This window comes from Dermacentor variabilis, chromosome 4 (genome assembly GCF_050947875.1).
Source record: "Dermacentor variabilis isolate Ectoservices chromosome 4, ASM5094787v1, whole genome shotgun sequence".
Lineage (NCBI taxonomy): Eukaryota > Metazoa > Arthropoda > Arachnida > Ixodida > Ixodidae > Dermacentor > Dermacentor variabilis.
The window spans coordinates 234,861,757-234,885,856 of record NC_134571.1 but is presented as its reverse complement, the minus strand read 5'-3'; the positions used below and the strand labels follow the sequence as shown (position 1 = coordinate 234,885,856).

Below are 24,100 nucleotides of genomic sequence, written 5' to 3'. Positions count from 1 at the left end.
GGTTCATTGAGTAGTAAGACTGATTAGTCTACCATAATCCTCCTAATGCACATTCATCGACCTCAATCCTTCTTTATTCACTTTAATCCACCATAATCCACGAAAGTCCTCCTTAATGCACTTTAATCCCCCTTCGTCGACCTTAATCTTCTCTAACCCTCCTTAATGCACTTTAATCCTCCTTAATCAACCGTAATGCTTCCGCATTAACTTTAATCCACCCTATAGCCCACCATAATCCTCCTTAATTCACCTTAAAGGGCCCTTGAAACGGTTCGGACAAATTTTGTAGACGCGTAGGGTACAGCTTAAGTAGAACATTCGCACCACAATTTAAGTGAAGCGTTTCGTATTAATGGAGCTACCAGCGATTAGAAGCTACCCTCCTCCCACATGCGTTTCCCCGCAGGCCGGCTGAGGCCGGTGAACAATAGAAGGCCGCATCCACGTGACCCTGCGTTCCCGGATGTTGGTTCCCTAAGTTGGTTTCCAACTGTCCCTATGGGGCCACTGAATACCTAGTGTGTCACGTGATTGGGGAGGGTTCTTCCCTGTATTGCTGCCGGATTATACAACAACCCTCGTGCGTGCAATGTCGGAATGGCGCACGTCTGTGATCGAGCTGCCATCGGCGATGACGATCGTCGCTGCGAATTTTGCAGCAAACTATTCATACAGAGGAAGAACATGCTGCAACACATCAGGAACGTTCACAAAATGGCCGTGGATGTCAAGAAATTGATGAAATGCGACGTATGTGGCACTTCCCTGCCTACAATGGAGAAGTATTCGGTGCACCAGATCGCTGCGCACAACTTCGAGGCTGATTACGTGCACCTGGTGTTCCGGAACAATAAGGGTGAGGAACAGTTTTATTAAGTTTATTCTCAGTCATCGTGAGCAAATGACGTTTAAACGCAATATTATATCTTGGACTTTTTTTAATTTCTTGTTGCGCACTGTGCCTCCAAAAAGGCAGTTGTTAATGCTTTGCGGGCCTTTGTTTTCTCTTTCTCTATCTGTTTCGCGAAGAGCAGCTTTTGCCCAGGTGCCTAATTTATTTCCTTGGGGTATTTTGAACTTTGTATCCTCGTTAAATATAATTTGTTTGTTTATCCATCTATAGTATAGTCATGTGTGCGCGCTCCCAGCGATGCGCTACATGACATACGTTTGGCATTGTCTGCTTTCCTGCACAGCAAGTGGAGTGAAATTTGACGTTTGTACATCTTCTTATTTTTTTAAGCGACAGGAGTAAGCTGTTCTGCGTTCTGACGTTGCTCTGTGCCACATACGTGCGTGGCCTAGTCTTCGCCTCAGTGCACGTTGCAATGCGGCAGAGACGCAGAACCGGTACCATACATGAATTTGCGGATGTCGCCGGGATGGTTTCACAGCGTATTGTGGGCAAACTCTTTAGCAGTACATTTCATAGAATAGAGCGAAATGTGACGCTCGCGCACCCCCCCCCCCCTTTTTTTTTTTTACTTAAACGAGAGGAGGGATTTGCTCTGCGTTCTGACGTTGCTCTGCGCTACTTGCGTGCGTGGTGTAGTCTTCGCCTCAGTGCAGGCCGCAATAGGTCCGAATGCAGGCCGACGTAGGTCCACGACCACACTTGCAATTGCGGCTGTCAGCGGCTTGGTCTCCCGGCGTACTTTGGGAAAATTCTTTAGTAGTACCACGTACAGTCCCTCAATAGAAGGACTCTGGTTGTAGATTTCATAAAGTAGAGCGAAATTTGACGCACGCGCAATCCTTTTTTCTTTAAGAAGAGTGTGTTAGGAGGCTACTTGGTAAGACATCTTTTTGTGAACTTAAACTGCGCTTGAGAAAAGACACCAACGTAGAAGAAGGCAGGACGAACGCAGACTAGCAACTGGTTTATTGAAATCACACATAATGCTGCCTCTTCGAACCAGGGGCATGCCCAAGCCAGATCATAACCGCGTGACGATGGAACACTTCCTCGCCAAGCCCCTATCTACAGTAAAAAATCAAGCTCTTCTTGAAAAGAAGGAGCTTTTCAAGAAGAAACTGAGAGAAGGGATTCACACTGTTCTGGGGCGTAGCTTGCACCATGTGCTCTCAGTTCGTCTTTGTCTTATCGTAACAGCATTGCTATGAATGTACAGTCTGATTCAATATTGAGGAAGGAGTGAGCATAGATCATGCTTAAGTTTCATATTTGTTTCTTATTAAAAAAAAACTAATATGATAAATTTTTTGAAGTTATGGCGCATCGCATTTGAAATTCAATTTTAACATAAATTTGAGCAATATCAAGGGTGACCTCATGACACAGTCGAGTTGAAGGTGAGGGAGTAAAATAAATGCTACATTAGCCCATGTCCAAAGCCTTCAGAGTGATTATTTTTGTTTGCATCTCTCTCCCAATAGTACTTGTCACTATCTAATGCTATTTTGTGCTTTTATTACAGAATTTCATGAATGGAAAGTAGAAGAAGAGGGTAGCCAAAACTGCTGGTTCATTTTGCCCAGGGACCCGAAAAAGCTGGCCAGTGGAGAAACAAGGATCCACTATTACTGTAATAGATCAGGCGAGGCAACGAAAAAGGAAGGTCATAGTGACCGTTGGGAGAAAAGTCAGGGGAGCTGTAGGTCTGGTAAGATATGTCTTTCATTTATTACCGTCACAATTACCGTCCGACACCTGAAGGCACCACCATAAAAGTCAGGTATCAAAGAAACCATTACGGTCATAAACCAGAAATTCAGCACTTGAGAATGAGTGACAAGGAAAAGGCCAGCGTAGTAGAGAACCTAGAAAGGGGTGTGCCCATGAAAACCATTCTAAAGCGAGTAAGAACATCTGTGGCATCCAAGCTGAGGCCCGTGCACTTGGCAGAGTGCTCAACCCTGCATAACATCAAACAGCAGTTTAACATTGCTGCTCCTGAACATTGTCACACTAATGACGCTATCAGTGTAGACATGTGGGTGCTTGTGATGAAAGAAAAAGGTGAAACACTTGTCCGCCTGTACAAGGCACAAGGTGCAGTGGACCCAAGTGGTACATTTCCTTCAGCAGACTTTGCTCTTGTTCTGATGACAGTCTCAGAAGGAGCTACTAGAAAAATTGGGCCCTGCAGGTACTGTATGTCTTGACTCCACACATGGAACTACAGAGTACCAGTTTGAGCTGACCACTCTTCTGGTGCTAGATAAAATAGGATCAGGTGTAGCTATAGCTTATTTCATCTGCAACCGGATGAACGAGCAAACTTTGACAGCATTCTTCAAATATCTGGAGTCGGCCATGGCCAAAAAAGTGGCTGCTAAGACATTGATATCTGATGATGCATCGCAGTTCTACAAAGCATGGTCCATGGTCATGGGTGCCGCAAAACAGAAACTTCTCAGTGCCTGGCATGTGGATAACAATTGGCGTAAGAAGATACTCGAGTGTGTAGAGAAACAGCTAAGGCCACATGTTTACCATAGTGTGTGGCTACTCTTAGAGTTCCTCGCGGAAAAGGCATTTGAAGATTATTTTAAGCAATTCCTTTCTAGTGAGGAAGAAAAACTGAGGGACTTCCTGAAGTACTTCAATGACCACTATGCAGTTAGGCCGCAAGAGTGGGCCTATTGCTTTAGGACTAGAGCAGCTTTCAACACTAACATGCACCTTGAGAGCAAGCGCAGGACGTTAAAGCATACTACGCTGGAGAGAAAACAGAATAAGCATGGTGCAAACTTATTTCTGCCCTCATGGACTTGACAAATCATTTTTTAATGAAAAGGGCTATCCAGATGATGAAAGGGGCAAAGGGTAAGAAGCCGAGCAGAATTCAGAAGAACCACAGGTCTGGCAGTGAAATGGCAGCTTGTGCCAAATTAAATGAAGATGGCATATAGACTGTGCCATCTCAGTCTATTAAAGGGCTCTCATATAAAGTGTCAAAAGTGGGAGATGGTGCTTGCTGTCCTTTGAGGTGTAAGGAATGTGCAGTGTGTGTGCATACTTACATGTGCACTTGCTATGACCATCTTATACACTTTACAGTGTGCAAGCACATTCACTGTGTGGTCATCGCTAATCCAACTAGCAGCAACAAGGCCCATGAGAGCTCACCCGAAGAAGCATGTGAGGCAAGTCGGGCATTGCACATTGTACAGAGTATAACAAAGCTGGAAGCAGCCAAAGCAGTGTAAAGCTCAGCACTCTTAAGAGCAAAAATGGACTCGGTCAGGCAGGCAATATCAGATGGTGAAGTCTCTGAGGGTGTGGCTGAGAAGGCAAACAATTTGTTTGAGCCAGTTTTCATGCTTGTTGAAAGTGAAAGTGACCCAAAAAGAAAGATGCCAGACCATTCAAATGAACCAGCCAACAAAAAAAGTTGTGCACCTGTTAAGATTTCACTCTACAAAAAACCCTAGATTGTCGCAGCCATCATCTAGCCTTTCAAGGCCCACTGAAGCTCAAAAGGAAGTCCTTAAATAACAGCTTAGGGACAGCAACATAGAAACAAGAGATAACCATGTCAGCAGGGCACGATTACTGGTAACAAGCCTCCAGTGCAGTTAGGAAGAGAGAAGTGGTGCAGTAGTGCTGTGCTGTCGTGCCTTATTGAAGCAGGTTGAGGGCTCGCATGTTAACAAATCATGACATGTGGTCTCTCATGATTAGCCCGTCTGTTTTTGTCTGTGGTGTGCAGCCATATGTCGCAGCTGGATGGTATGTGTGTTAGAGCACGAGAGATGCCTCCATGCTTGTTGTATGAGCTGCTGGTAAGTGTTCTGTGAAGATAGGTACAGACCCAGTGGTCATCTCTGGTATGTGGCAGCTGTTGGATGGTAGTGTGTTAGAGCACGCCTCCATGCTTGTCATATGAGCCGCTGGTAAGTATGTCTGTACATAGATGTAAGGAAGTGCATTGGATGGTGTGTAGTGCTTCAGTGTGCAAAAGCCTCCAATGTGTTTTGCTACTTATAAATTTGTGTAAACACTCAGTAGCGGAGTAGTTATGATGTTGCATTGCTGAGCTCGAGCTTGCGGGTTCAATCCCAGCAAAGGTGGCTGCATTTCAGTGGTGGTGAAATGAAAAAAAAAAAAAGTGTGTAGTTGAATTTAAGTGCACATCACAAAACCCAAGGTGGTCAAAAATAATACTGAGTCCCGCACTGTGGCATGCCTCATAATTCGATCTAGATTTTGTGTTCCATGTGATGTTCTTATTGCCCATTTGAATAAACTTTTATTTTTCAGATTACCAAAATAGAGGGCATATGCAATGGTATTGTGTGCAGTCTGGATAAGTTGCTCTGGTCATGAGCACTCAATTAAAACTTCTGCATATTTAGCTGCAGCAGACAGTGTCATAATGATTGTAAAGACTATGCAGAAAGCTTTAGGCCACCCTACATATCAGATCAGTTTTATATTGCATCCCTTATGGTGCATCTCTTACTTGAGTAGGCATAATAACAATTGTCAATGCTTCCTTACACATTTAATATTTTTCTTTCTTTCTTTTGGAAGAGTAACCTTGGAAGAATAATCTACAACAGTGCTCCTACCTTCTCTATCCCCATTTCTTTTCTACACTTCAACTTCATTCTACGCACTATCTTATTCTCCTCTTCATCCTACATTGAGGGTGTGGGAAAGTGAGCTAAAGGTGCATAAAGATTGCTGTGCCGAACTTAATTGCGGCACTGACGAAGACAAATCTTTGTCAAAAGGTTCACTCCAGCTACATTCTCCCTCCAAACACTGTTTATCACTTTAAGCCTTCATATTCCTGTGAGCTTTTGTCTTGTTTAACAGTTGTAACAGTCATACTATTTATTACTATCAATAGCCAGCATACATTTAGCACTGCAAAGGGCTGTTTAGAAGACGTGCGAGTTTCTACTTCCCTTATGATAAATACTCCAGACATTCAGTCTCTATTTTATGAAAATCTTTCAAACATTGCCAGTGATGACCACCATATGGGTTAATGTCGGCATGGGACTGAGGCTTTCCCGCAAAAAGAACAGTTATGTTTTGCTCATATCATGTGACTGGCAGTTTCTGCTGTAATTTTTGCACTTGTCAACTGCACTGTGAAGAGTTCATTTCTGTGAATATGTGCTGGCCTGATTCTTCTTGTTCACGCATTTCAGATCTTGTACTATGAGATGAGGAGGTGTAAAATAAAAACACCGTGTAGATTTCACAATGCCTTTAAGAAACCACGCAAAGCTTGGAGATGAAGCGTTACATGCAACTTGAACCAAGTGTCTGGACACAGTGAGTGAAAGTTGTTTTGTTATGAGCGAGGGTGTCGGTGTTACTTGTAACTACTTTAAATAAAAGTTTGTTTCAAAACAGTGGCTCAACTCTGTGTTCCCCCGGTAAAAAACAAAACCATTGGGATTTCCAATTCGCTTTTTAAACATAATTGACCTATATGAATAAAAAAAAAACTTGAGGAATCAAGATATAAGCTTACCATACCATGGAAACACTTGAAACTCCTTTTGAGAAGCTTACTCATACACGAACACACTATAGCAATTATTTTCAATCATATACTCACAATTTGCCGCGTCACCACGTCAAGTTTCAAGGCAGATTTTTTTTAGACTCGAAGCTATATGCTTAATTCTATCCATTGTTTACTGCATTGCATTTGATTTTCTATAACAAATAAAATTGAATTCTCCATTGATTGCGCCGACGCTCACGTTATAATTGTATGCTATTATTATTGACTAGTCATATATATTCTTGGGGGGTGGGGGGCTGCACTGGTGGCGTTCTACGAATTTGCGCCGCGTGTTTGTGCGGGTAAGCTTAAGCGCAAAATTTTTTTAGCGCGTTATGAAAACAATGCACTGCAGGTATTTTAATTAATGCAACGAGCTGTATGAAATATCGGTCAAGGGGTTGGAAACGTCGTTATAGAGAATCCCGACGATTTTCTTTTGCGTGTGTGTATTTGGAGTTGATGCAGTTTTCTTTATTTATTTTGGCTACATTGCGCCAATTGCGCTTCCATAGAATAAGGAAACGCGCTTCCACGCGCTTGCCGACTCGATCGCAAGGGGACAGCCTGATCAACATCAATATCAGCAGCAATGGCGGATTTGCGCTTGCCATGGCGCTTGCAAAGTTTTCAATAGTTTTCGCCTTTTAAGTGATGCTTTTGCTATTTTAACGTGTGGAGGTTCATTGTACGTCTGTTTTTTCAAGTTTGGCATGTGTTTTAACACATGTGAAGGTGTAGTCTTTTCTTCTTCAGCGGATATTTGTACAAGACCCTGTTCACCGTCTATCAGGTAAGATGTGTACGTATGCTACAGGCAATCGTAGTGCTTCACTAAGCCACAGTGCACTACAAAGTTAAGCATGAGCGGTACACAAAATTCACAAGTTCTTAGTATTGTCAAGAACAACCATTGCTTGGTGAAGTTCTCACAGGCGTTGTAGAAGTTGTTGGGCGCGGCAGTGCTGAACGTAGCGTTAGCGGCTTAAATCGTGTTTTTTACTAGTAACAACATGTCACTATTTCATATTATTGGCGGCGTCTCCAGGACACCAAATCGATAACGGGGACACCAGAGCTAGAACGCGGACTGGTCCATGGGTTGGGGCTCGCCGAGGCCTGCGCGTGCTAGTAATATATCTATGATGTCTGTACGCTGTGTGTAAGTCGTACTTTCCGAATTTTCTGACGCATTTTAAGATCAGCTGTCCGCTTTCGCGGACAAGGCTGGAGTCAGGGTGGTCCGTGAGTTGGAGCAACATAACCTGCTTCCAGTTTAGGACCGCCCTGCTTCCAGTTATGATCCCTCCGCTGCCCCTTAGGTACCCTGCCGCCTCCTTGATTATATTCTAATGCTCTCCTGAGGCCTCTGTTTGCCGGTTACATGTGCCCTCCTGGAGCAGTACTCACTACAACACCAGTCAGAACCTTGCCCATTGGTTTACCTATGTGTGGCCGCAAATATCTGAAACTTAATGCCAGTGCAACAGGTTTGTTGGCAAGGGTGTCAGATCGTTGCTTTGTGTTGAATCGGCCTTTTCTCAATTCTTAAGAATTTAATTGGAATGCACCTGACCAGTGCTGCTCTGTGGTGCTTGCCACCAGTCCCTTGGACAGGGAAGACATATGAGAATCCCTGTGCATACACTTTATATGCAGTGGTGTGACCGCTTCCTTTGGGAAACTACCACGTTAGCGATATTGTGAGCGCAATGTGACTTTCCTTCATCTTCCTCATCCGTACGTAGTGTGTGTCGCTTCTTCCTCGCCATAGCTCTAGCTCGGCAAGAATAAAGCGGTTCCTTAGAAGTGGTGGAGGTGCTGGGGTTCTGCATACCAAGGACGTATAAGGTAACAGTGTTTGCGCCTTTAATATGTCGCATTCGATCATTTTGAGACGTGGTGGTGTTCATGCGTCAGCACAGTGCAAGGACATCCACAATGTAAGAGGTACATGATTCTCGAATTTTATACTCTCTCCGGGCTTTTCTCGCGACCTCAGCACAAGTAGTGGGAGCATCAAAAAACTGACAAAGCTGGTGCATGAATGTTGCCCAGTCAAAAAGATCTGGCTCTTGGATCAAAGCCAATTTTTTTTTTACATTGTAGAGGCAGACGGGCATGCTGTGAAGTTTCTAAGAACTGTCCCACCATTGCTGACTCTGTTGTACATTTATCAAACCACTTGATTCTCACCAAGCTCAAGTTATGGTGACAAAGATGCGCCACGTGCTTTACAGTCACATATTGCACTCGCAATTCATCTGTTATGCCAGTTTGCCGAAATGAGCTTGCACAGCAGTGACGAATTCACTATGCATGCACAGGGATTTGCCTTTCCTGTCCTATGGGCTGTTGGCAGGTACGCTCGTCAGGTACACCTCAGGTTTCAGTATGTTTGCATTCGGTTGCATGAATATGGAGGGAGTGTGTTCGCTGTAATCAGTACTACACATTTTGCTAATGTAGGCTTGAGTGGCTTTCCCATGACTCCACTAAATAGTCTGAATACTTCCATGTATGATAGAATGATGAGCATTTTAACCTCCAGACATGCAGCAGTCTTTACACCACTGCAAGGCAGAAGCAGCCTTCTCACCATGTTCACGCTCAAATAAATCTCGTTAAGGCATTTTATGGGCCCGCCAAACCGCCTGCACCACCTGAATGATGTCACTTGTTGTTGCACCTGGCTGTTCATTTCATTTGGCATCCTCTGTTCGCACATATTCGTTTCCAATAATTCAGGAAAATTGCAGGGCTGGTTTGCAATCTTTCCTGTTTTCTTTATTTTTCTTTATGGCCTTGTAACACTGAGAAACGATAATGAAAAAAAGAAACAAAGGCTGCCTTCCTGTTCACCAGTGAAAGTATTGTTGCTTAGAAAGAGGCGCAGAAAAAGATGTATATGCATGCCGGACAGCCTGCACAAGGTTTTATCTTTGTCTCTTCAAACATGGCGTACCTGCTTGGGGTCAGTGGAATCGCTGTTCTGTAGCATTACCCCTGGCAGCGGAAGCGCTGTCCCAGAGCTCTAAAGAGAGTCATCGGAAACACAGTGCTAAACCTTCATCCTTGAAATGTGAAGGACGTCACTGGACAGGACGAGAGATGACAAGGTGAGTCTGATTGGGGCAATGTTGTGGTGATGGGTGCCACCTGGTTGAGCGCACAGTATGGTCCCCTGTCCTGAGAAAAGCTTTTCTGGGAGCCCTACACAGTGGAAAGGGGACCAGAGAAGTACAAGCGCACCAGGGGAGAAATGAAAGTCGCATTGTGAAGCATGGTACTGTCATTTCTGGTTGCTTCATGACACAGTAATGATAGTCGCAGCACAATATCTTCAATTTATTCTGGCAACTCACGATATGCAAGTGAATGTTGCTCACTCTGATCATGTGGCTGCGTTTCAGTGCTTGGATATCTAAGGCCACGTTGCAAAATGCACAAGAGATTTATAATCGACTTCGTATACACAGAAAATACAAGAACAGTTACAAGAACAGGGAAGGTGCCAGCGTTCTGTGTGTGTGTGTGTGTGTGTGTGTGTGTGTGTGTGTGTCTGTGTGCGTGTGCGTGTGTGTGTGTGTGTGTGTGTGTGTCTGTGTGTGTGTGTCTGTGTGTGTGTGTCTGTGTGCGTGTGTGTGTGTGCGTGTGTGTGCGTGTGTGTGTGTGTGTGTGTGTGTGCGCGCGCGCGCACGTCAGTGCCTTTCCTTCTGCTGAGCCAGTGGGGGTTAGAAAATTTGTTGAACACTTCCATGTATTGAGCGGTGGCCGCCAGCGTAGAAAGTGTTTTCTCTCTCCTTCTTTTGAGCAAGGGTATTCCAAACACTATAAAGGACGTCTTCGCCAATGGACTTGAGCCTTCAGTTTTTGATCAAACTAGCATGTCTGTCGCTCTCCATCGGGAAACTTGCAGAGTTGACCACTCCGTAACAATGTGAAGTAAACATTCATTGTTACTCGTTGCCTTGTTGCCGTATCTCCTGCCTGGCCCCCTGAGGACTCACGAGCCGCTGCAAAATGCAGTCAGCGGCACGATCCTGAGCACCTGGGTGCACAGTTTGTAAGAATTGGTGCCAGCGGTTCGATCCGACAACCGATGGTAAGCTCCAGACCACCAAGCCCACGCTACTTCCACAGTCTTGGGTTCCCATCTTTAACACGGAGCAGCAGCAAAAAAAGAATTGACAGCTGTGAATAAGGTATGCGGATGTGGGCTGCTTCCCTTGAACTTCCTGAAGGCAAATGCCTTCAGGAAGTTCAGTCGCACTTTGTTATTTGAAAAGGCGTCTCACCAAGATTAGAAGTTGCAAACCGACAAGTGCAATGCATAGATCACACACTAACAATCCTGTCTTCAAATTATCAAAATGATGCACAGTGGGAAAACAGCTGAAATTTTAAACAAAAGCCATCACGGTCGCAACGAAGCCCTGCTTCAGCCAGAGTCAAGGTTACATGCACAAATGTCTCTATGTAAAACGTGCTGCCTGCAATATCACCAACCATGGCACGTGACTTTCGTAAGCCAAACAATGTTAAATGCCATCCCTGGATGTGTGCCCCACAGCAAAAAAGGAAGAGAAGAAAAAAAGGAAAGAAAAGACAGGGCTTGTCATGCGAGTGTGACGTGAACCCTTGGCTTTGTCATGGGGGAAGATGAAGAAGGAAGATCACTTGGAGGCAAAGGGGTTGAGTGCTGTTGCTTTTAGCACTCGCCTCCTGGCAGCGTGAAAATGCAACATTTCAATTTCTTCCATTTCCTTTAATAATGAACTAATTAGAAATATTTGTTTGAGAAAATGCTCCCTTGACGGCTTCCAACGTACCAATGTACCTATAACTAATATTTGCCATGGTGCTTAATGAGAGGGGCTTTTTCAGCCCAAATTAGATCCTGCAGACTATAGTACTGTATGGAAAATATGGTACATGGAACTGTAAAATTTAATTTTCCACAGCAATTTCTACCTGTGCAGTTGGAGTTGGCTTTGTCACAGCATAGATGTGAGGACCGTGAAACAACCTTTATTCCCTAAAGATCCTGTCCTGTAGTATATTTGAGCATTTACATAAAGGCATGGAGACCCTCAGTGTGTTGCAAACTAAGTGGCGGCATATAGGCGGTGTGTGCTGCCTGTAGGGATGCCACTGTAAGCCATCTATGTATTGGCGGATTTCTGAATTGTGGATGGGAGAAGGCTCATGGCTGTTCTGCCTTTGCACCAAGCACTGCAGAGCACAGTGCTGCAATTTTCTCTTTGTGCAGTTGGAAGAAAATTATTCCTGCAGTGGCAGCGACTACACAGAAAATGCACCCTACAAGAGTGGACAGAGTTCCAACGTGACTGTGGTTTGAAATGGTCCGGCCCCTGTGTATACAAGCACCGATTTTCCCAGACAAGTGTGACAGTGCCTGGCTTTGAATGCAGTGTGCTGCTTCATAAATATTGCAGTTGCCCAGCGCTAAGCTGCCTGGATTATGTGGTTGCCATAATGACTTCTCTGTACCCGTGGGACAAATATTTGCACTCGAAATAGCGACAGAAGCCATGCATTTCCTGCTGACATAGAATTAGGTTCCACAATGTCATCTGATGCATACACATGCTGTGGTGTGGTTGGTGTGGCCATGCTCTTTTTTCCTCCCTTCAAATATGCTGGTGAACTGCCACTAGTTACAGATGTCTGCAAGGAGTGCGCACTGTGTGAGTGCTGCACATGAATTGAAATTACGACCACCACAGTGATGATAAAGAACACATTGAAAAGTAATCTGACAACACTTATTAAGACTGTCTACAAGTTTTCTGTTAGAGATTTCCTCAGGGTTGACAAAAACCATCTTAGGGATCATTTAATGGGGTGTTACCGCCCACATTATGAGGTGAAAGAAAAGGAAGCCATTAGGATTTCTCTGGTGGTGCAAGGTGCTCTAATAGATGGCTTTGAATTGCAATAGACATAAATATTATCATTATATCTGTCTGGGCACAACTTCTTCGCCAACCTCTCTGTCATCTCTGTAGCACATTAATCTGGGATAGTAACTCACTCTGACGCAGGAGATGAAAGTGCATGCCAGGCATGCTGACCACACTGACTTGGAGAGTGCCACTTTCTTAAATGTGGCAAAAGTCTGTGTTTTGGGCGAAATAAGAGCCCATAGGCAATTTTCATCTGTGATAAACAGAAATAAGTGCTGCCAGTGGTCAGACGTCATTGAGGTCGAGCTTCTCAAGCAAGTGGATGCCATCGAGAACACCAAAAAAGCCAGTGATAGCCATTGTGAAGCAGATTCAGATGGTAAGGTCCAGCCGGGGTTTCTCTGCACAAGGTCACCAAGTGGAATTCCTAAGTAACGGATATTTTTTCCCCTAAACTGCTACCCTAGAGTGGCCGGAACATGCACCGTTCGATCCAAGCACGCAGCTGTTATCAAAGTTTAGTTTAGTCAATTATTGAGGCTTAAGATGGTTTTAATGAATGTACATTAGGAAACAATTGTAAAACAATGTAAAAAAATTTGAACTGTGTTGACTCTTCGGTGGCATACTGTTGCTAATCCTGAAGTTACGTCCTCAAATGACTTATGCTCCAGGTATTTGAGCAAAACTATGGGTGTGGAAATATGAATTTTTCAATTTCAAAGCTAATTTGAATAATGAAACCTAAGTGCGAAGCGAATATTTTTCGAATATGAATACTACTGGTATTGCAAAAATCCATTTTTTTTCACCAACCAGAGGTGCAAAATAGTTTACTGCATAGCAAATAATGTACAGGGATATTATGCTTCGTGGTTAACAAAATTCTCTAATACAACACTTTTGTTTGACAATGTCATAACTGTAGTTACTTAATGTTTCATGAAGCAAGGACAACAGCTCAACATGTTCAAAGAGCAGTGACACCTAGTGCATGTCACCATCGATTCAGACATCGAAAAGAGCTGCTTAGAGTGTCTGGTATCAGCAGGTCGCTCTTCACAAGCCGAGCCAACAGTGGGCACCACGCTTACACCATCACTCAAACGGATCTTCTTTTTGGCCCAAAATGTCATCATGCAAATATCTTTGAACCTGCGATTGTGGCAGTGAAAATTTCTGCCACGAGTGAAAATTTCTGCTGGGTGATAAGCTAATCAGTCTTTCCGCAGTGCTGATGTGGAAGTGGCCCGTTCAGAAGCTTTTGTTGTTGAACGCATACTTGGGTTCCTTGGTGTTGAAATTATCCTTCCTTTCTCTAAATCAAAGGGTGAGATCTTGCATTCTGAATGTTTGCTTGCGCTCTCATTATTCGCCTTCACTGTGCTTTCGTCAGCGGTCGTCTGCTTGGTGAAGCGGGAGCGCCTATTGAACACTGCCTACTCACTGATGTAGAAGGTGAAGCAAACAGTCAGAAAGCTAGAAGCTTGCGCAATCTCATCCCAGGTTTTCAATCCAGTTTGACATTGAAGCATCCTGGTAGTATTAAAGTACTTGAGAATGAGGTTCCAGAAGCATTGCCAAGTTTGCCACTTGGTGAAATTTGTAGTTTGGAAACAATTTAGGCTCTTAGCGAGATTAGCAGTGAACAGAGGTTTTCACATGGCGATTGGTGTTGTCCAAATGCATGAAGAGGTCACAGTACGAGTACGTAAGCTGATAGTGTCAGGTAACCATAAGCACCAGCAGGGGCCCCGTGACAGTGTCCCCTTTAACTTCAGATATGCTTCACTGCATGATGCTAAATATGCTTCGCCGCATAACACGACTCTGCTGCTGTGAAGGTGACTTAAACCGACAACAGCCGAGAAGGTGCAAATAGCACTGCGCCGCCTGGTTCTTGCTGTTGGCCTTTTCTTCTTTTCACAGTGTCCTTACTGTAAGTGCACTCCAGAATTACAATGCAGGAATATGCATGTGTGCACAAGCTTTCATTCAAGAGTAACTCATGATCATAAGTTACGTCATCATGGTTTCGTACCATGTCACGGCATCATAAGCGAGACATAATAAAGGGGGCCTCAAAGGCTGCGGGAGAGACTAATCTTTTGTGCGAGATTGTGCTATCCTTGCTGCACGCAGTGCAATATTATGACTCTCATGTCTATGGTGGCATTGTCGATTATGAATGTTTCCTTACTGCGTTAAAAGAATGTGTAGTGCATCTTTCAGATAATAATGGCATTATAGCTTCAGAGTTGTTCAAGTTTGGGGTACTTGTTCACTAAAAGTACACTATTAGAAAAGCTTTAGAATGTCTAGGTCATAATTGCATTTGAAGAACTGTAAGTCTTCCTACACATAGCAATTGGTAGCTTACTGTACGATGTTGAAGGTGGTTTTTATTCATAGGCCCTACGCAGAGAGCAGCAACACAATGCCTGGCATGTGACCAGGGTTCGTAACAGTGTTTGCATTTCCAGTGCTCGTAACTGATTCCAGTCTTAATGCATAAATTTGCTTTATGAATTCTTTGTAGACAGAAGGTGCTTGAATATTGGTTGCATGAAATGCTCCAATGCACACTGTTACGTGCAGGGTGTCTTTTATTACCATACAGATTTTCTTGTTTTAAAGTTATGAGCGCGGCAAATGTGGCATTCTTGCAGAGGAATTCCTCTATTTTGGAACTCCACAAATTTGGAGGCAGTCACATTTTAATGCACTCTCATTTCTTACAAATCTTGAAAGTTGCACCTAATTCAAGATATTCATCATTGAATTTTACTGGTAAATCGAGGCAATATTGGAACAGAGTGTGCTGGGAGCGCAGAAAAGAAGGTCCCGCTATCTCATCAGATGGAAACATCTTGGCCAGTCATTGTAGCTGCTGATACGACACACTTTGCCTGGCAAGCATGTGCGTCAGTGTGCCATGTCAGGCTATCATTTAAGCTTTGTCCCACACTTCTTGACGGGGCACTGCCGCCTGATGTGGAGGAGGATGCACCAAGTTTTGATTGTACTCAATTGAGCGCGATAATCAATATTTCAGAATAAGTGCAATTTTCGAGATTTAGAAAAAGAAAGGGTGTGCGTTCACATGCGACTGCCTCCAAATATGCCATTTAGAAGGCTGCCGCCAAGTTACTAATAAAAAAGCGACTGAATTTTTCAAAATTAATTTTCTGAAACTCGCATTAGCAGCAAAGTGTGTCCACCTCACCTAGAAACTCCTTTGCAAAAACGCCGGGCTCTCCGTGCTCAAAACTTTTTGCTAAATATCAGCATGGTTAAAAAAAAAACTAGATATGCATAATTGTTAATGTATGAAAATCGTACACTATTACTTTTCAAAATTTTTGTCCTTCTATGCAACACCAGAAAAATTGGAAATAGAAGCTTCAGGTGACCTATCTGATGTGCAAGTTGCATGGCCATATTATTGTTTTAATTTTTCGCTATCACCTTTTACTGTGATGTCGCCACTGCAGCAGCTCGATGGCTGTGGCTTTTCATTCCAGGTCACAAAGCTGCACCCAGGTAGAGGCAGAATCCAAAAATGCTTGTGTACTTAAGTATAGCTGCACATTACAGAAGCCGAGGCCCTCAAGATTTATCCATAGTCCTCGAGTTCCATATTTTTTATTGGGATTGAAGAGTAATGTTTGTGCTGTATCCCTCTATTTCAGACTAAATAATGTGCATGCAAAATTATATCTTCATTACTTTACACCATAGCACCAATATCTGTTGTGCGTTGATTTTCTGATGTCCTTGCATTTGCTATAGCAAGGATTTTTAAAAATCAGCCACAAAAGAAAAAAATGAATGGTCAAGGAACCAAGTGGTGTGTAGCAGCTCCCTTTTTTTACTCGGCTGCAAGTTTTGCACTCGTGCGTTAGCAACACTGTTTCGCCAATTGTGTACTTCAAAAGAAGTGTTACCTTTCTGCTTTGGAACTTTGTGGTTTTGTTCTGCCAGCTGCTTGACCAAAACAAGCAAAATGTACTTTGGATATTCCACAAATTCATTCTGTATGCATTTGGTACAATAAAATTTGTTTCAAGAATGGACAAATGCAGTGATGGTTAATTGAAAACTGCAACATGCCGATTTTAGTTTCATGCTTCATTAATTTTCTCAGCCCCAAAGAAAGCATGCGAGGTTCGAAAATGTATCATGTGACAAAGTGCTGGCCTGCCATGACATTAGTGCACTCGGTCTAGAGAACTGATTAATGCTGCACATACATTGAACATGGTGGCCATGACCATCCCTCGTGAATTGGCATTCCCTGCCTAAACCACCTCACCAACACAGCCCGTTAACAGCAAGAAAGCTGACGGGGCTTCCAAGAATTTCTATGCACTATTTATTAGTATCGCCCATTGAAATTGCTCCATTGCTTTGCTGACAATTGTCTTGACAAAAGTGGAAGCCGAATCGGTTGAGTTCAGTCAGTTTTATTTACATACAACCTATTATAAAGTGGACCTTTCTTCGCCTCTTCAACTGTTCCCACAGCTGCTGCTGCCATCTTGCACGCCACATGGTAGGTGCACGAGAGGATTTTCCAAGGAACTCTGGAAAGCTGTAATCAGATTGTGGGCAAAGTTAAAAACTTAAATACAAAAAGGGTGTAGAGTATTGTAACCTTGTACATGTTGATCACACATGTTTCAGCTACAGCTGTAAGTGCCTTGTCTCATCAACCAAGCTACAGTTCTTGCAACGTTACACTTTGTGATACTCAGTATGAATTGATAAGACTAGCTGCTATTCTAGTGGTTGTGCAGGCCACAGTGCCTGGCCTTTGTGCTTGTATGTGTCAATTTCTCTCTTTCAGTCTCGCCCAAGCCACACCAAAATGCTATCCACAAGTGTTGTGCCAAAATGGCCTGGCAACATTTCGTATTCAGCCGTTTGACCTATTTATTGCACTGATGCACAATGTGCAACCAAATGAAGGAAATGACATCACCTAGGTGATTAGTAAATTACCCTTCTAAAATACCACAAGTGCAACTTTGCTGTGGCAAGAGCCTTAGCAAAAACATGAGACACACAAAAATGAAGGAAAAGCGACACCTTCAAGTTCCCGCACCAACTCACCGTGACAAGCACGAATTTTGATAGTGTCTGCTTGAGCTTAGTTATTTCGAGATACATGCAGTTGAATGCTTTTACAAGCATTGAGATGCCCCACTATGCTAGCTTGCCTTTTATGGCTATAGAAAGTCATATACTGCCACAAGTCTGCCTATTCTTCCGATTGGAATCTATATTGAAGCTGCTTTGAGCAATGGGCGGTATTCTATTTCAGCGCAAATGATACATTGAGAGTAGTGTGCCTAGAAGGAATAGACAAAAGCATTGCAGAAGCTGCAGCACTTTGTGCTCGCTGAATGATCATATGAGAAGGTAAAGATGCCATCAGAAAGCATCCTTCGTATAGAGTCTCTTAAAAAGAAAAACACTACAACTAGACATGGTGACAGTTGTGGTGGCAAACTAAAAATATTATAATGATAGTTCAAGGTGTGGTATGGCATGTTTATGCTATTTCTGAAAAAATAAACACGGCATGTGTGTCCATGCCAGCAATTGACACAGGATGTGCAGATGCAAAGCTGCAATACAGCACCACGGCCTCAAAACGACAGTATGCAAGTGGTGGTCCAGCATCAAAACTTCAATGTCCCTACACTGCAACACTGGGAGGCCATGCTGCATGACAGAAGCCTGGGTGGCCAGCAGGCGCTGCTCTGTCGGGCACAGGACGTGGCAGCAACTATTTCTCCTAAGGATTAAATAAACGGATTTCTCTACGTCACCCGCTATGCGATGCGCCATGCGAGGGAATGACAGTGCCACTACTCTCACAGGATATGGATGGTGCACAACACCACCTTGAGCATCGGAGTGCACGTCTGCCTGTGAGCTCTGTACTACAAACACAAGTGGTGCATGCAAGGTAACATTTAACATATCACTGCCAAATGCCATCAATGAACAGAAGCAGCAAAGAAAGCTGGTTACATAATCTTCAGTGTGTCGGATCTGCATATCTTTTACATCCTGTCTGCATGCCGCATTGTTCATTTGTTCGTCACTGCTCAAAAGTGCATAGTTGCATGGTAGTTTTTTCGATCTTGTGCACTTTCTTTTGTCTTGAAAAAATGACCACAGCAGCTATCTTCATAAAATAAAGCAGATGTTTCTGAATGAGCTGTAAGTATTAAAGTTGCTCAAAAGGGTAGTTTACTGAATTGATTGCATTTGAGTACTGCAGGCCTAGTTTCTTTCAGTCTTTCTCTTTTAAAGCCTCAGCACAAATTAGCTGAAACACCCTGTATACTGGACGGCTTGCCTGGCTGCCCGCACCGCCGAGGCGGAGCATCAAACGTTTTTGTGGCGCACTTGTCGCCGTCTCGTGGCACCGGTCGTCCATCCTTATCGCGCACACGCCACCGTCGTCATCACGCCACCGTCGTCTGGTGTTCTGATTGGCTGCGGCAAAGCGGACAGCTCTGGCGGGCGGGAAAAAAAAGTGGTCCGCGAGCGATCGGGCTTGCCGCCTCGTTTAATGCCTGCTTTTATCCGCCTGGCCAAGAGCTTTGCCCGGTTTAGCCGCTTTGTCTTCAGTGTGAACGTGCCTTTAGAGTAAGAAAATCAACAGCTTACGCTTCCACATTTTTTGCTTGGTAGCTGCATTCAATTTGCTTGCTCCTCGTCTTTTAGATGTCTAGGCTACCCATATTTTAACGTGGCTGAATAGTGCACAAATCAGAAACGCGAGTTTCTGTGGCCTAGCCTTCTCACACTTGCAAGGATACCATCCAAAATTGACCTATTTTTCTTATGGGGTGCCCACTGATTATGAGGATGCTGACATCGAAGGATCTCAAGTGGTTCTCTAGCATTTTGGTGACGTAATACAGTAATGCCAAGCTACAACTGACTTGATATCTGTCAGCACCAATGAACGCAGTGGTTAGTATTCTCACTAAATTGAGAGTTCAGCCCAACAGCAGATGGACACCAGTGGTTTGAATCCCCGTGTTGGCAAATTTAACTGGCTGAAATCAAGCATTTAAAAGACACGCATTTAGTTCCATCCCTTCAATCTGCGAGCATAATGAAGATCAAAGGTCAGGTTATGTGGCTGCAGCACCTTCTGTTCGTGCAGCATACCTTTACTTTTCTTTACCAAGACACTTAGCATGCACATACCTTGTGTGCAAGCCACATCTATTTACAACAGAAACAGCGCTTTCCACTCGTGAGCAAAAGTTTGGAGGTAAAATATGGTAGAATTTTTTGTCCAGCCAACGCATGCAGGCTGAAATCCAAGTGGTACAGCCAATATGTGCCTGTTCAATCACTGCAATGCATTGAGCCACTTCTGACAACGCACAGTTGTACCAGAAAAGGTTTAGATTTGTTTTCACTAATGCCATGGACTTATGAACTTTTATGAATGTACCTTCAGCTTTCGCAGACTTTCAAGTAATTCGAATGTAAAGTGGCCTGTGTGTTATTGCTATTCAGCCAGAGTGCAATAGGAGCCAGTCAAATTAGTAAAACATGAAGTCAATGTGCACACAAAGACTACATGTACCCTTGCATGACTTTGTGCCACAGGCAGCTAACAGCTTCCAATTCACAGTTCTTGTAATATGCTTGTGGCCACCATCTACAGTGATCTATTTGATTTAACGGGGATGTGTATGTTGGCTGAAAACAAGAAAATATATTAACACCGATGGATGCAATATATCCTTTCCGGTAGTTTCGCAAGGGGGAAACTAATTCGAACTTCACGGCAGCGTGCACCGCACAGCTGCACCTCATTTTTATATTCTCACGCATGCGTCAGTGTTGCCGCAGCTGTCTGTAGTGACACCCTCGCGTGCATCTCTTGTTCAAGCTTTGTTGAAGGGTTTGAAGAAATGAAGGCAGTACGGTGCCGCTCATTTCTTCCTTAATGCGACCTTTGAATAGTGTGTGCATCTTAACCCTTTCATAGACGCAAGCAGAGAACAGGCCGCTTTGTGTCCGAGACATTACAAGTGCTTTTTCTTTTTATGAGGTATTTTTGACATAACGTAAAATCTCAAAGCTGACTACGATTCTGTAATAGCGAAAAGTGGGAATATTACATCCCACTATACAGCCTCAAGGCCCGTTTCTACCTACTCGTGGTCACCTGTAATGTGATTACAAGCAGCCAGAGTACCCAGTAAAGTATACATTGTTTGTGCACGTTTTCATTATACTTACTGAGCATGCTTTGTGTGAGAATCCTCAATCAGGGCTTTCCGATATCACAAGGGTTCTTAGAAAAAAAGATGCTTCTTGAGAATTCTTGAGGGCTCGTATGTAGCAGCTCGCATATGTAGGAATGCGATTTGTTCGCGATGCTAATAATTTGATCACCTGTTTTGGTAGCTGTGGGCACGAGAAATTTAGACACCTAACCGCACCAAAATTCAGCTTATATGAAAACACGGAATTTCGATAAAAAGAGTCCATTTGCCGCTGTGGTGGTTTGAAGGAAGGCGATAGAATAGAATAAAATAAACATTGTAGAACGGGAAGTAAATCTGCGCAATCGCTCTATCGCGTTGTTTGACAAAGAAATGGACGAAAAAATGTGCTTAACGTGATTCAGAAACATATCTACACAGGAATGTTCAATGGTAGAAATTACACATCACCGCTACAGAGTAGCGAAGTTGCCCTGAAAAGTGGGACCAATATTTTCCGACCGCCCAACAAAGGGTGAAATGCGCACACTATGTACGGCAACACTTGCTTTGTTCACCGCAGTAATGCCACCCTGTAATGGAGACACAACTACGACAAACGGTCCGCATTTCTTCCGCAGCGAGCAGCGAGAAAAAGTGAAACATTTTTAACCGAGTCAGAAATAAGCCAAGCGTGTTCCTGACGGTATGTAACGGCATGCCGCTGGAAAAAGGGGGTCCATACCTCGGGGTTCAAATTCCGCAGACACGGCATGCGCTTCAGCGTAGCCGTCAATTTGCGGTTGAGCAAGCGACGATTTTGCATTTTCTGTTCCGCATCAGCATGTTCTACGCAACGAGGGAGCTCCTTGAAAACCAGCACGACGGGGGCCGTCTCGTTGATCAAGGCCTAAAATTTAAAAGACAACACAACTATTAGCGCTTATTGTTTCAAATTTTGTGATTTCAGTAGACTTACCTTGATGTTGTTGCATATTTCTTGTGGATCCATGTTGCTTTCAAGGTCGTTTCCGCCAACATAAAGAACGGCGAAATCGACACGCTCGAAGCGCATCGTGGAGACAGCTCACGCCAGCCGCACTGCATTGTAGCCCACAAAACTGAATGTGCAGGCTTTCATAGACTCAATTAGGCGCAGGCGCGACCTATATAAGAATTTAACCTGACTCACCGACAATGACGCCGCGCAAGGACGGCATGACTGAACACGATCCAGCGAGGCGTAACAAGACCACGCGAACGAACCTACGTGAGCCGGCAGTGGCCGCATGTGCATGGCATGTGGCCGGCACACACCACAGGGATTTAGCAGCAGCACCTAGCAGCGTCCTTCCCTAGGCGTACAAGTACCTATCTGGGGGCAGGGAGTACGCCACTGGCTTACGTCACATCCGGTTTGCCTCCAAACCGGGTACAGCCAGCCTGCGGGGATACGCTTCTCTCCTCCCTAGCCATGCTTTTCCTCCTCAACTGGTTCGCCGAGCGAGTGGGGCTAAGCTCCGCCTTCACTGGTTCAGCGTCACGATGCGACGTCACATCGTCCACTTCCGGTTGTTTTGGAGCCCGCCACCGCCCACGCGAGACCGCTCCGCTAGCCGCTTGCTATCGAAGCAGCGTGCGTTGCGAGCATTCTGTCGTAGCGCCGAACGTGTCTTGTATTCCGGTAACCACAGGCAAGCTGGTCATTTCGGCAAATGACTGTAGGCATAAACTCAAGCTGATGAAGGAACTTTAGCGTAGACGTACGTGAGCGGCCTGATCGGTCAGCACGGTCCATACACTTGTTGGTGCAGCGTTTAACCAGCCAAACAAAGCGCTAATATTGCTCTAACCAAGTGTAAAATATTTTAAACATTTATAAAAACAACGTGTTCATGATTACACTCCTGCGAGAAACACACACCAGCAGCAAAGAAGATTACACTTCGTTGCTGCTACTGTGTATGGTTGAGCTCTGTGCCACCAGGTGGCTGCACCGTGCAGACCATTCGCATTTGCCCTTCTGCTCATCTCATGGCTCATCCCGTTACGGCAAAGTCAAGCGGCCAGACTCTGTCCCCTTGCGCTTGCGTTTTCCCTAATAGCGGACTCGGGAAACGCTATTGCGTTAGTAATCTTCCGGTGTAAAGTAACGGCCATAAACGCGCAAATCCTGGCGCCGATCGGATATCGGCAGTCCGATGCGCAGCAGCCAGTTCGCTCGTACGCTGCCTTGCAGAGGGACACGATGTCGCGGCTTGACATATTGCCAGTCGCTACGTTTGCAGTCCACAAGGCAACAAAGTCGAATCATAGTGCTCGCGAAAAGACTGAGACCGACTCTGACCGCGGAGCTCTCTTCAAAATGGAGTACGTTGTAACACAAGCAGACGACACATGCTGTGTGCCGGAAGTGCTTAAGTGTACTGAAAAATTATTCTTGTGTGTTCTCTTTATGTTACTTTCTTTTCATAAAAACAAATTAACTAACATTCCAACTATTACGAAGATCATTTGTTTACCATAAAGTTGGAAAAATTATCGATCACGCGCCCTTGTCAGCCAATCGGATAGCTCGCCCCACTGACGTCGTATGGGTGATTTCGGTCATATGGGTAGGGGTGGCTTAAAATTCCGCCGAGCAGTGCGCTGCGATCGGCAGCGATGTGCATATTTAAAACCTTATAATAAATTACACGCTTTACGCGGAGCACTTAGATGTGTCAATTAATGATCAGAAGGACCTACTCTAACGACTCAATACGTTTGTTGAAAATCGTCAAAAGCGTCTCAGGGTCCCTTTAATCCCTCTTAATCCACCCTTATCCTTTTTCATGCACTTTAATCCACCAAAATCCACTATAGTCGTCCTCAATGCACATCAACGCACCTTATCCACCCTAATTAACCTCATCGACTATAATCCAACCTAGTTCTCCTTTATGCACCTTAATCCACCGTAATCCTCCTTAATACACCCGAATCCATCTTAGTCCACCTTAATTCTCCTTAATACACCCGAATTCATCTTAATCCAATCACTAATCAATCATTACTTTGCTAATCAGTAATCATCTCTTATACGCGGCTGCACATATTTTTGTTCGCTTCCCGCCTTCCTTCGGTCACGTGATATTTTCTGTACCTCACAACTGTACCTTGAAACAGAGGTCTAAGGCTTTCGCTTAATAAGCCACACACAAAGGGATGTGTCACAAGCAATACTAGATCAGACGCAAGAAGTAAAGCATCTGATCATGTGGCAGGAAAATTGTCGGGAGTATAGAACTCGCCTCAAAGCTCCCTTTACATCGGTATACCCCGTTCATACGGCTTTAAGAAAAAAGTAACCTCCTCATAAACGTTGCCTCCAGCATTATCGATGCTGTTATTAGCATTTCTCAAAATTTTCAACCCCACT

General features: G+C 44.2%; 2 protein-coding genes across 8 annotated transcripts; one reads left to right on the top strand and one right to left on the bottom strand.

Moving 5' to 3' along the window:
- The first annotated feature begins 455 nt into the window (after positions 1-455).
- LOC142580206 (uncharacterized) lies at positions 456-16,507 on the top strand. 5 transcript variants are annotated; one of them, XM_075691095.1, is made up of 4 exons: positions 466-859; positions 2,442-2,627; positions 6,133-7,290; positions 10,501-16,507. In XM_075691095.1, the coding sequence occupies exons 1-3, from the start codon at positions 601-603 to the stop codon at positions 6,144-6,146; spliced, it is 459 nt and encodes a 152-aa protein (XP_075547210.1). In that variant the 5' UTR covers positions 466-600; the 3' UTR covers positions 6,147-7,290; positions 10,501-16,507. The 5 variants fall into 5 exon arrangements, 1 of the variants encoding a protein (XP_075547210.1); XR_012827647.1 differs by lacking the exon at positions 2,442-2,627 and having other exon boundaries at positions 456-859; XR_012827645.1 differs by lacking the exons at positions 466-859; positions 2,442-2,627 and having other exon boundaries at positions 3,082-7,290; positions 11,770-16,507.
- A 359-nt stretch (positions 16,508-16,866) lies between these two features.
- Positions 16,867-22,125, bottom strand: LOC142580207 (uncharacterized). Of its 3 annotated transcripts, none has more exons than XM_075691096.1 (4): positions 21,872-22,119; positions 21,659-21,780; positions 21,425-21,589; positions 16,867-17,021 (listed from the first exon to the last, which is right to left on the bottom strand). In XM_075691096.1, exons 2-4 carry the CDS (start codon positions 21,752-21,754, stop codon positions 16,884-16,886), a joined length of 399 nt encoding a protein of 132 aa, XP_075547211.1. In that variant the 5' UTR covers positions 21,755-21,780; positions 21,872-22,119; the 3' UTR covers positions 16,867-16,883. The 3 variants fall into 3 exon arrangements, with proteins under 3 accessions (XP_075547211.1, XP_075547213.1, XP_075547214.1); XM_075691099.1 differs by lacking the exon at positions 16,867-17,021 and adding an exon at positions 18,761-19,509 and having other exon boundaries at positions 21,872-22,125; XM_075691098.1 differs by lacking the exon at positions 21,872-22,119 and having other exon boundaries at positions 21,659-21,865.
- Positions 22,126-24,100: the final 1,975 nt, after the last annotated feature.